The 13,244-nt window shown below is 42.1% G+C and overlaps 1 protein-coding gene across 1 annotated transcript in view; it reads right to left on the bottom strand.

Moving 5' to 3' along the window:
• Window positions 1-5,657: 5,657 nt before the first annotated feature.
• Window positions 5,658-13,244, bottom strand: part of LOC311047359 (copine-8-like) — a gene marked incomplete at both ends in the record, with an annotated part of 105,666 nt that continues 98,079 nt past the window's right edge. Inside the window, 5 exons of the mRNA XM_084060049.1 lie at window positions 5,658-5,858; window positions 6,270-6,343; window positions 7,541-7,598; window positions 8,987-9,089; window positions 12,082-12,209. Coding sequence (XP_083916175.1) covers window positions 5,658-5,858; window positions 6,270-6,343; window positions 7,541-7,598; window positions 8,987-9,089; window positions 12,082-12,209 — 564 coding nt within the window. The remainder of the gene's footprint in view (window positions 5,859-6,269; window positions 6,344-7,540; window positions 7,599-8,986; window positions 9,090-12,081; window positions 12,210-13,244) is intronic.

Genomic DNA, 13,244 nt, shown 5'->3' with positions numbered 1-13,244 from the left:
ACAAAATGCTGATATGTTTTGGCAAGCCAAGTGAAACACATACTACTCTTGCCTTACTTATGGGTCGTTGTAGCATGAGCTAAATAGTGGCCATTGTGATTATGACATAGTCAATTTTAAATGTAAGTTTTAGCCATTAACATTTACTATGTACTTAGTGGCACTTTTTCGAATTCTCTTATGAGTATTTTTCTGAGCTGCTACTGTAGCATTACTACGTGTTGGCTCAGAAAACGAATTGATTTGAAATGAGGTAATTAAAACTACAGTACTGGTCTACCAGCTTCAACTTAAATACGACAATATTTATTCCAGCAAGGGGTGCTTGGGTGACAGGGCGATATTAGTCTGTAGCGGCACTAGTGGCGGCTACAAGTTGACCTGTTCAGTGGGGAGCTGACCTGGAAGGGATGGCGTGTTCCCCCACAAGCCTTATTTATGCCCTCCTGGTGAAACTCCTCACTGTCAGGTGGCAAAAAGCAGCTGGTGACTCCATGTGTGTCAGAGGAGAGACCTGTTTGTCTACACCCTCCCCAGACCAAACAGTAAGGGTTGGGAGTGACAGGGACTATATGAAAATGGGGGGGGGGTTTGGCAAGCAATAAATTGGGGTGGAAAAAATCAAAACCAAAAAAGTGGAGATGATTTAACACTATCCCAGACAACTTTAATAAAGGAATATTGTTTTATTTGATCATTGGGTTGCAAATGCCCCATATTGAAATGTGGCTTAGAACCACTGACCTCACAGGCAGAAACCTTTCTTTGAAGAAATAGGATCACGACTGTATGAGGACAGCATTAATCCCATCTGGCGGACTCTGCGGTTTGTAGCTGGGAGCTAAGCAGCTCCATATTCATTCTGTTTACATTATTCTCCTTATCTTTTCTTCCTCACATTATTTCAACCAGTGGAGCCACTCCTCACACTGCAGGGTATGTGCATGAATGTACAAAAAAGCAAAGCAGCAGAATGTAAAGTAACAGAAGGAATAAGACAGGAGAACTTGCTGTGAATCTGAGATTCCCCAATACATCAAAATATTCAAAAGGAAAAAATATTTTCATTTTATTGTGAAAGGTGAAGGATGTAATAGTACTTAGATAAAGCTGAATACTTATTTATAGGGACCAAAATATATTTGTAAAATATTCATGTTTTGTATACTGTAATTTGTAATATATGCATGATATATATGATTTTGGGGGAATGGGATGGTTACAAGAAAATATATAGTGATAATAATAATAATCTTTCCAAGGCATTGCACAATTCTGAGATTGATCTGTAAAATTGTTTTAAGGCAGAAAAAAATATATAATTCTTTCCTAGTACTCTGAAAGAAATACACAATATGTCAGTACAATTTGTTTTCACTGGTGCATCGCTCATTTAGAAGTAAACGACACATGCAAACATGATGCATGCTATATTTATATATATGTTATCTATATATTTAAAAATAACAAGTAGGATATTCATCATGAGCATTCAATTAAATCACTTTATATATTGCCAAGGTAAACAACTGTTTGTGAAGACAATGTGGCCGTGCCAAGGTGCTCATATATTCGCCACAACGCGCCAACGCACACCCTTGCCTTGTAGTTCCCTCGACTCGTGTTTTCTCTCCCCATGTAAATACCACAAATTGTTACTCCTACACTGCAGCGTATAAGTGGGGAAAACTGGAGGTGGCTGTTACAAGCCACATTGCACTTACACGTGACAAACATATCTGTATACTGTAGATAGATACAGTATCCTTTCCTTTCCTTGTTCGCAACTTCACAGGCTTTCTCTGCGATTAGCTTATATTTCTTTCTCCCTGAGGGCGAATCCACACATGCCAGAGATTAGTTCACGTGTCGCCTTATACACCGTAATGAACACAGTATGAGTTGGATTTTTTATAGTGTGTGGGGGTATTTTATATAAAAAAATGAATGTTCTGTTTAACTCTAAAAATAATATCTTTACTGACAAAAATGAAATAAGGTTTGTGTCTCCCCCATCTAATGTTTCTCTTTGTTATGTAAGTTTCATGCATGTTTCATACAGAAATACATGTATGTATACACCGTACAAGAGCGTGGGTGTGAGATGGGGTTGACATCTTGTTGTGATAAATAAATAAAGCGGCCCCTACAGTCCCAGAAGTTCACTGCACTTCATCTTGACAAGCAGAATTATCCAGTTTGAGCCGCCACAAACTGGATTGATCTGCTACTACTATGCAAACCATTGGTCAAACCAGTGCTACATTGTGCAAACCATCTGTCCCAGGAAGCCCAATATTAACGATAAAATACATCTCCATTTTGCTCCAGCTGGAGACCAGATTCAGTCAAACTGAATAAGAAGGTGTTCTGGGATGAGTCACACGCAACAATGAGTCGGTATGTTTCAGCTGTTGTTGGGAGTTTGCTACCGAGGTCAAAAATACTTCATCACAATGACTACTGTACATCTTAAAATATCATATAATACATGTGACACAACTCTTATTGTATCCAACTGCTTGGAAAAATATAATAAAATAAAATACAGGCCTGTCGTTCATGATTTAAATATGATTAACTCAGATATAAACATGTATAAGGCCTGTTAGTCATGATTTAAATATGATTACAGGCCCTCTCATAAAAAGACAATGGTACACTTAATATCTGGCCAAAGGTAAGCAGCATTACAACATGTATGTACAAATACACCAATAAAATGCAAAGAACTGTACAGTGTATAAATGTGTAAGAAAAGGTTTCACAAGCAGTTTGTAAGTAGTCTGTTTTGTCCCCTCAATTAAGCAACACCAAGAAATAGAATATACTTTTGAGGCATACATTTTAAAAAACATTTTGTAAACGTTCCCTTGCATTGGCTACTTGACTGAATAAAATACTGCAGTGGTTTTGTAGTACAGAGATGCAGAGTACAATGAGTAAAAAACGGGACTGTCAGGTTACAGTGGTCATATCTGTTCTCAAATGAAATGGTTTGTGCTTTGTTTGATGTGATAATGTTACATCTTGTTTACAGTTCATGTTTTGTACATGTTCACGTACACAGGGGTTAGTTGCATTCAGTGTCTCACCCTGGAACTTGGCTAAAAGTGACAGTGCTTAGTTTGGGTTTGAGTACTCAACTTCAACTTTAAAAACAAGATAGAAAAAAGGAAAATAAATGAAGCTACAGTACTGTATATGCTAATTAAATTGTTATTTTCACCCCCAGATTTAGCTACAATTACAGGACTACTGGGATAAAAAAAAACTGTGCATGAAAAAGAAATTCAACATAGCAATGATTCCACATTGATCTGAAGTGACTCTAGATGCATTTACAAAAATGTTATAAGACCAGCCATTCTTCCTCGGTCCAATAGATAACCTTTTCTGTGAACAGGTTAGCACAAAGTGCTATATTCTCCACATATTAGGCAACTATTTTGTATAATTCTCTGCTGTCGGGCAGAAACCAGCTAACTCCAAAATGTTCAATCATTTTTAAACAATCAATACTGGCTAATCGAAGTTGGTATTGTGACTTTATATATTGTCAGATACTTGCATGTGTCATTATATTAACACCACTTTACCCAAATCCAGCTCAAGTGGAGTTAGGAGGTTTTGTCCATCATTGATAAGAACAGCTGACAATGGATCTCCAAGCTCACAATACAATGCGCGAATTAATGCCCTGATGCTTCATGCCACTGCTTATATACAGTAGGCCTACAATAATAAGCAGGACTTTAAATATTACGATAACATCTGCAAAGAGGGTTTCACGGAGTTGCAGTTTCAGTAGAACTAGCGAGGGAAATGCTATATATGAACTAATTGCTTGTCACATTGCTCTCCTCAGAAAACACTATATGCTTTTTTGAAATAGAATTAATTGTTTTCATAACATTAGCGTCAGTGCTAAGTTTGATAAACAGGTACACTGCATAGTTACTTTTAACAGACTACGGGGGAAAGTTTTATAACAAGTAAAGTTTATCTTTCGCTCTGAGTCTGCAGCAGCTCTGTTTGCTACGCAGAGGAGAGGGGTGGTGTTAGCTGGACAGTTTGAGGATCCAATGGAGTTTCTGTCAGAAACGTTTTTTAACACTTTTCATTGGTTAAATATTTGTGTTAACCAACACACAGACGTAAAGGGTGTTCAATAGCATTGATTTATGAAAAAGAATTACAAAGCTGAAACATTTAGTTAGCTAGTTTCATGCCCGACAGCGACGAGTGTGAGAATAAGTGAATGTCATGTTGTGAGAAATGCAATAACACACCGACAAACACGTTGTCAGTTCCAACAAAAACATTGGCAACGCTGACACATGGAGTGAGAGGTAGAGACACAAATAAACCAATGAATGCTTCTTGAAACACAGTATTATTAAATCAATGCTAAGAAAACAACACAACACACAGCCAGGTGTGGTGTGGAGAGACTTGGGTGTTTTTGACTCCTGGGCTTGGATATCCAGTGTTCCAGAACCCCTGGAGACCACGGTAACTGTGTTCCGACAAAAAAGAGAATATAAGGCTGGTGGAGTCCCTGCTGTAATATGAGACTTCTGCTCTCCCAAGTCATTTTGGGAGAGCAGAAGAATAGGTAACATGGACAGGAATTTGTTCGTACATGGGATACAGTTTCGGTCTTAGGGGGCATGGTCTGGGTTTAATGCAAGGTGGCAGTGTGTGTGTGTGTGTGTGTGTGTGTGTGTGTGTGTGTGTGTGTGTGTGTGTGTGTGTGTGTGTGTGTGTGTGTGTGTGTGTGTGTGTGTGTATGTGTGCGTGTGTGTGTGTGTGTGTGTGTGTGTGTGTGTGTGTGTGTGTGTGTGTGTGTGTGTGTGTGTGTGTGTGTGTGTGTGTGTGTGTGTGTGTGTGTGTGTGTGTGTGTGGGGGCAGGGATTGTGTTGGTTGGGTTTGATGACATAGCCCTGAGTGCAGGACAAGAGTGCATGCTTCATAAAAAAACTATCATGCTCCATTTAGAAACAACAACAACACACACACGCCATTAGGAAGGATGTGGCTCCCGGTGGAAACATCTTCTTTACAAGCAACCACCAGTCACAAAAAAAATTGATTCTGACAGCTTCTCCCATCGAGCGGCACAAATCAAATGCCTGAAAGAAGACTCTCATTTCAGTCCTCAAGTTTGTAAACATTTAAAGAGAAAGAGAGACGAGAGAGACGAGAGAGAGAGAGAGAGAGAGAGAGAGAGAGAGGGTTTTTGTGACCTGGGGCAGAGAAGAAAATGGAAGCAGAAATAACCGATGTACGGCGTCTCCAGTAAGGTTCTCCAAAGAGGTTTTTTACACTGCTGGTCAATTCTAACCAGGTCCGTTTGGTGCACTTGGACCGCCGGCCTTTGAGAGGAAGTCCCACCTCCTTTTTCCGATCGCATAAACCAGGAAGCGGCCACTTCAGCGTGTCCACTTCACCTGTCACCCACAGCTTTGACGGGGGAGCTTCCACGAAATACTCGACGAGTTCCCCAAAAATTGCTGAGTGGAGAGTGAGTGAAGGAAGGGATCTGCTCCTCCCGAATCCACTTGCAAAGAGAAGGAAGAAGTAGCAGAGTAGAGTAGGGCCACACGGGGAGGGAGGGCGTGTCGACAGGGTGTTTGGTGGGTTAAGACCCCTGTTCAGATACGGCTTACCCGTCTGGTGAGGAGGGGGTGCACGGCGGGGGTGTAGGGAGGTGGCAACGGGCCCGGTTTGATCCCCCTGGTCCTCATGTAGGACAAGAACTGGTCGGGGATCTCGGCGAGGACCTCCTTGGCCAGACGGGCCATGCTCAGGATGTGATTCCCCCGCCGGTCAATGTAATCCCTGAACGGGACAAACTGGAGGACAGGAGAGGAGAGGAGAGGAGGTGACAGGTCGGTGAGTACCTGTCATGTCTATATACTGTATATATATTTATTTTTTCTCGTCTTTTCATTTTCTCACATGAGAAATGTGTGAGACAATGTGGGGTAAAAAAAATAAAAAAGAGGGATATAATTGTTCATGCATAAATGCACCTGTACCTTTGTACCCTTGTATTGAATTCCCAAATAAATATATATATTCATTCATTTTTTTTTAATGAACACGCATTTTACAGTGCAAGAGACGGAGGTCATTTTGACTGTGACCTTTTTCCTCATTAATCGCAGCACTTCTGCTGCGTTCTCTGCAGACCTAACATTCTGCTGAGCACGCTGTCATCAGCCCAATTTGAGCGTGTAGTGCCTGGCTCTGTGCCTTTTTACCTGAACGATGTCCCTCTCTGCGTATCGCCCCTGGGACGAGATCCTCTCCTCATCCCCGTCCAGCTCAATCATCTCTGAGGGAGAGATAGAAAAAGAGTATAGCGGAAGCACATCAGTCACACAGCCTGTCAGTTTAACCCCCTCACACACACACACCTCCGTGACCACGTTGAATAGCAACTCTGTCACTGCGTAAACACGACACGCGGTTAACAGGCCATGTGATTAAAGCCTATAATAGCTGAAGCTTGCATGCCATTTGAAGGGGGAGGTAGAGAGACAGAGAGAGATAGACAGAGAGAGAGACAGAGAGGGGGGGGGGGGAGAAAGAGAGCGAGCGAGCATAACATTTCCACATTTCTGTGCAATGTTGTCAAAGCCACTGATGTGAGCGCGCAGGATGTCGCCGAGCGTGAAGACACACGCTGGGTTGTAAGCCGGCGTGCTATTGGACAGGCAGGCAGGCAAGCGAGCGGTCGTGGTGAGAGAAAAAAACAACATGCTAGAATGTGTGTTTGCATGTGGGGTGTGTAAGCAGAAAGGCAGCATGCAATCGTACACATTGGTCCTGCTAGGCATGATTGAACTGACTTTGCAGGCTAATTACTCATTGTGATATATATGTGGTATATATGTGTGATAAATACACACACACACACACACACACACACACACACACACACACACACACACACACACACACACACACACACACACACACACACACACACACACACTATTTTTAACCAAGGGATGTCTCTCTAGCAAATATGTAAATAAGGAATGTCTCTCCAACGAGAGAGAGAGAGAGAGAGAGAGAGAGAGAGAGAGAGAGAGAGAGAGAGAGAGAGGGGCTTAAAGAGTGTGGTCTTCACCTCCATAACAGAATGGAGTCACAATTGTGACAAATGGAGGATTTTTTCATATTCAGTCAACACATTCAAGCCAAGGGCAGGCGTGGGAGGTCACAATGATGGAAGGAAGCATGGAAGAGGGGACATGGCAAAAGGCAAAGAGCTGCAAGAAGGATAGAAGAAGAACGTAGCCATATGAGAGAAGAGATAGCAAAGAGACAGAAGGAGCGGGATTACCAGATGCAAATTCATGTGCTGTTGTTTGCACACAAACACATGCTCACACTTAGTATGTGCACGTGTGTACATAAAACCCACACAAAAACATGCGCTCATGCCCAGACATATAAACGGAGGCATATGCATTGCACACGCACACACAAGCACGCGCATGTGCACACAACTCGTGCTACATACCATCAAATTCCGCTGGTCCAACCCCAACAATTATAATTGACATAGGCAGGGAGGCGGCCTTTAAAGAGAGAGGGGGAAAGAATGAATGCATCAAAGACCGCACTGGGAGGCAGGCCTCTTCACCGTCCCTTATCTGACGTACCGCAGGCGGACCGAGAAATATATATAACCCTACAAATTACCACATCTAAAGGAGCAGTCCGCCACATAACAGCCAACGACAGCGAGGGAAGGACGTTCCATTGTTTTACGCGGCACGCCACCTCTCTCTCACACAGAACCAGTGGTGTGAAGTAACTAAGTACAATTACTCAAGTACTGTACTGAATTTTGAGGTACTTTTACTTTACTGGAGTATTTACAATTGTCTACCTACTTTTACTTCTACTCCACTACATCTCAGAGGAAAATATTGTACTTTTACTTTGCAGATATAAATTATTACATTATAAAACATACATTAACCACTTTAACCTTATTTTATTTTTTAGAAATTTCTTTGAAAATAGCAGATCTACAAGCTCACAACGCATCACGATGCGACGCGTTGTGAGCTTGTAGATCGGCTATTTTCAAAGAATGTTCGTACTTTTACTTTTGGTACTTTACGTACATTTTGATGCCAATACTTTTGTACTTTTACTCAAGTCAATTTTGAATTCTGGAGTTTTACTTGTACTTAAGCCACCAAACACCCTGTCAAGTATTTCTATATTGCAGTATTGGTACTTTTACTTAAGTAAAGAATTTGAGTACTTGTTCCACCACTGCACAGAACGCCTGTTTATTCTAACTAGTTCTGGAAGCAGCCCCGGTTGTAATTGTCACGTGTCTACACAGCCTCGTGTTTAAATCGACCAAGTTGTTGCCGGTTTATAAACGATTCAAATTAACATTTCTCCCTCGTGCCCTGAGCCGTGGCCCTTCTTCCACGCCTCGTAATATAGTTTTATTAGATCCCAGCCGAGCAGGACAGAAGTACGACAGAAGGCGGTGGGAGGGAATAAATCACTCTTTTTTTCCTTTTACATTTATTACATTTATTCGTTCATTATTAGATGGCGGCCCCAATTGAAGAGATATATGAAGGTTGCGCGTGGGAGGGCTGGAGTCTCCTCAGGCTAGTAGTACATGATCACTTTTTAAATTTAAAATCATTGGACGGTATTTCAGATTACAAATGGGGGAGGGGGGGGTAGTTGTGTTGGCCATGTTGATGATTTCATGCAGGTCCAACTCACAGCGGCATCCACAAATATCATTAGACGCAATAACTTTGATCACTTTAATTAGAACAGCAAGTCATTGAGGGCCAGCACAGCATATAAGTGGCAGAGAGAGAGAGAGAGAGAGAGAGAGAGAGAGAGAGAGAGAGAGAGAGAGAGAGAGAGAGAGAGAAAGACTGCAAGAAAGTGTGAAAGCAAATGAAAAAATATGATTTCATACGTTGACTATGGACTCCTTGGTCTGTGCCATGTCTGTGATGACCCCGTCTGAGATGATGAGGAGGATGAAGTATTGAGAGCCGTCCGTCTGTGCTGACGCATACCTGGTATGGACAATGGTGAAAGGGCAAGGGTTAAATTAAACAAAGGCTAAAGGGCCATCCACACAAAATATTCTATAGTTATAATCTACTGTACATGTACAAATATCACAGGTATCCTAATATATTATTTAGATACAGGTCTCAAAATACAAGTAAAAACATATTGTACACTATATTTTGGACCCTGGACTTATGCCATGTACAGTATACATTCTAGGGACACAGGTCATTTTCAGTGAGCAACTGAAGCATATTCTGGGCTACTATAATAAGCTTAAATGATGAAATATAAAAATGACTCTGGAAACAATAAAGGCAGTGTCTAATTTTTGTACAACGACCCAGCCCACCCCCCTCCCCCCCATGTTTTTGTCAGACACTAAAGAAATTAGTGCAGAATAATGGAGCTATTTTGGACAGCGTGGGTGGCAGTCGAGAAAGCGAGAAAGAGGGAAAAGAGGAGAAAGGATTTGAAGTGTGATAAGGGGTGTCAGAAAGTGCTTGTTAACTGTAGCCAGTTGGAGCATGGGACAAAATTTGAAGATTTTATGGAGCACAGCCTTTATGAGGAAAAACTAAATCATGGAGGTTGGACTAAAATAGGGAAAGTACAAGAATAAACCAAGTAAAAACAAAGCATTTAGTCATTTAAAGAATACTTCCATTTTAGCCTGAGATCTTCAGCCTACAGTTCAGTAGGTTCCAAAGCAGCCCTATTATTCTTAAGCGGAGCCAATTACTTTTCACCTTTTTCTCCCAATAGGCTCTATGCACAGCAGCCATATTGGGAATGAATTGGTCCCCTTCCTTACTTCCTTCACAGGTGTTACCAATGATACTAATTAAGGCTCTGTTCCATTTAGTGTGTGGCATAGTGGTTGTCTTATTTCAAGGACCCCCATAACTCTGAGAGTGTACAAATGGAACCCAAATGGACCCATTACGGTCCATTTGGTTCCATTTGTACACTCTCAGAGTTACACACCCACCATAGGGGCCATTTGGGAACCAAAATGGAGTGTTTCTAGTGAGCCAACATGCACGATATCAGCACCCTGACCAGAATGGAACAGATCATCTTCATTAGTATCATTGGTAACACCTGTGAAGGAAGTAAGAAGAGGCCCAATTTCTTTCCAATATGGCTGCTGTGCATAGAGCCTATTGTGAATTCCCCACACACGTATGTCGTCTTGTCCCGGCTGACCCTACTGGTCCACCTGCCAGTGAGGACCCTCACCTAAAGGACATTGTTAGCCTGATTATCCAGCCTGAAGCTGCGTGGAGCTTCAGTCTGAAGTTGGCTCCAGTGTAGTCGATTACACGGGGGAGGGGATTAGAATTTCCCTAAATCAATCCCAAGAGCTCCACGGATCCGCCTACATCTGACGTCATTGCACAGCTTGTTTTAGCAGATATTCGCTGATTGGCTTGTCGTTAGACCCACCCCCACCTCCGACTCTGATTTGACTTTTTTTTTTTCTACCGTGAAAATCCATAGGCTCACATTATGGGTGCGTTCGGAAATTACGCACCGGAGCACACTCGCCTATTAGTTTGTATTGGCCAGTGCGCTCAGTGCTGTATTTTCGAACGCGCCCTAAGACACCAGACCAAGAGGAGCAGTCCACTCAGAGAGTGGGTGGGGGTCTATGGTTTGGAACCAGGCTAGGACATAGTGCCGCCACACTACTCCTTGCCGTTCCACTACAGGGAATGGCCAAGATAGTTGCTGGTGCACCAAACAAAGATGCCCTCCCGACTGGTTTCCCTACCCCAAACACGGGCAGTTACGGCATTTTAACCCCTAATCTCCACGGTGGTGGATAGAACTTTACCCCTGCGCCCTCGAGCACCAAGTTTCTAGAGTTAGAAGTACCCCCGCTGGCCTCCTGTGTCTCCTCTATGGTGTCTAAGATCTCAGCTTTTCTTGATTTTGTTGCTTAATAAATATTGGAACTCAAAGAAACAGCCCTCTGACCCTGGTCAGCATTTACCAATAGTAATGAAAGCCGGAGGGCCGTCAGGCATTCTGAATCGTTATGAATCCAAGTCTTGTGAGTTGTTCAGTTGCCCTGTAGAAGTGTACAACACTGTATGAACTATCCACGCTCCAGCAACATTACATAACTTATAAAACGGTGTACACAACGAGACTCCTGATGTTGACAGGTCATCATTCCATTGAGATTGCAATCACACTGTCTGGGAGACACAAATGTATCACTCTAATCATATTTAGAGTCAAACTTTTTGTCATAATGCGGAGGCACTGCTGCGAATTTCTTCTAATCTCACCCTAACGAATCATTTTTCCTTTCTCTGCAAATAACAGTGGGAGGGAGGTGTGACATTTAACTGTTGTTTTGTGTGTTGCTATTTCTTCCACTGAGCGTGGGAACTTGGTCCTATTTTTAACCTCCTCTCCGATCGTCAGCACCTCACGGCGTGCACATCAATCAGCGTGGCAGACTTAGGGTCATACACAAAGACATCAATGATTTTTTTTTTTCAAAGGCAGGTGGTGGTGATTGGAGCTATACTGTGAGTCCACACCAACCGGAGTTTGTATCGATTCCTCGCGGGCTGCAGAGCTATTAGCACATTTATTTTAATCTCCGTCTCGTTCCCTGTGGGTTTGTGGGGTCGGTTGGAGTAGCTCAGTCACATGGCTGGGTGGTATCTAATGAGACCCTATTGATCTGACAGAGTAATACAGTTGGGAATGGTCTGGTAATTTTGTACTGTGAATTTGCTTACACCCCTGTTTTCTCTTGTTTTACACATAATACATGGCAGCTGTGCTTTTAAACCATTAAGACCTGAGGCACAAATGCCTTCTAAATCAGTATTTCGCAAACCTTTTCGTGCCAAGGAACCCCAAATTGATATACAATTAATATATATTTGGCCGTGACACAGATGCTTTCCCGGTTTTAATGGGTTTTAAGTGTGCATGTTTAGTTTCATGACAGTTTTGTGGCATATCTACCTTGCGACGTGGTTGATGACAGGAGAGAAGTGAGTGGGTCCATAGAGACGAACAGACTTCAGACTCTGGTAATAAGCCTCCATCACCCCCTCAATCCCACTGCAGTACGGGTTCTGTGGATTACCATTCTGAATGGAGAGCAGAATCGATCATGTTCACCCTGCAAGCATTTGCACGTACTGTACTGGAAATGTTCATTAGGCCGGGCATTAGGTCACAAAAAAACATACCTTAAATATACAGATTTATTTTTTACTGAAATAAACAATACACAATTCAATTGCTATCTTACTGTATATTTTTTAAACATGAAAAGTACATGACGAGCTGAAATGGTATTTTGAGAGGATTTCATTTCCGTATCCTAGTAAAACAGGAGCTGTGTGTGTCTCTCAGCCAATCCCGGTGATGGCTTTGAAACATCCAGACACCGGCTATTATCTGTGCATCTTTCACCCGGCTATGCACACTCATCCCAGGCATGGCGAGTACCATGACCAAATACTAGGGGACAGAGGTCCCCAGCTGAGCATGCTCTACTGTCAATTGATTAAGAAAAGGACAGACGGGTGCAGACTCTCAGTGAACAGTCTATAGAAACAGTCCACACTCACAAGGTGAATTTTCTTTGCCCCACCTAGGCGGATGTGACCTATAAATAGCTTTTTTGCAGTAATGAATTATGTCAATCACATTACAATACACAATATAATAACAAACAATAGCAAACATGCCTCAACAACAATACAAAATCTAAACATAAAGTAAGGAAATACACAAAAACATTCAATATTAATAGTACTTCTCAAATTACAAAACCCACAAGTACGGTCAATTACAGGCTACTATAAAAAGCTTTTGGACCTTCAGTCTTCAACGTGTGGACCCAATAAACTTCTCTCTGTAGGAGTAAACAGTCTCTATCAACTCCTCTTTTTAAAGGATTCACCAAATCAATACCCTGAAATCTCAACCTACAGACCTCATGCGCTGTGGCATTAAAATGCCTATGGCTACTGGGGATGTTTCATCATGATGTCTGATGTTACTTTTATGCTCACAGGCTCTGGTCTTGAGCTCTCTTTTAGTTTTCCCAATATAACTAAAACACAAAGATATACTACATATTTCTTTTGCAAGTTATTCTCCCCTCACATATCTTT

The sequence above is a fragment of the Gymnoscopelus microlampas genome (genome assembly GCF_963454915.1).
Source record: "Gymnoscopelus microlampas genome assembly, chromosome: 6".
In the NCBI taxonomy this organism is placed as follows: Eukaryota; Metazoa; Chordata; class Actinopteri; order Myctophiformes; family Myctophidae; genus Gymnoscopelus; species Gymnoscopelus microlampas.
Note: the sequence above shows the minus strand (reverse complement) of the source record. Positions and strands in the feature narration are given on the sequence as shown.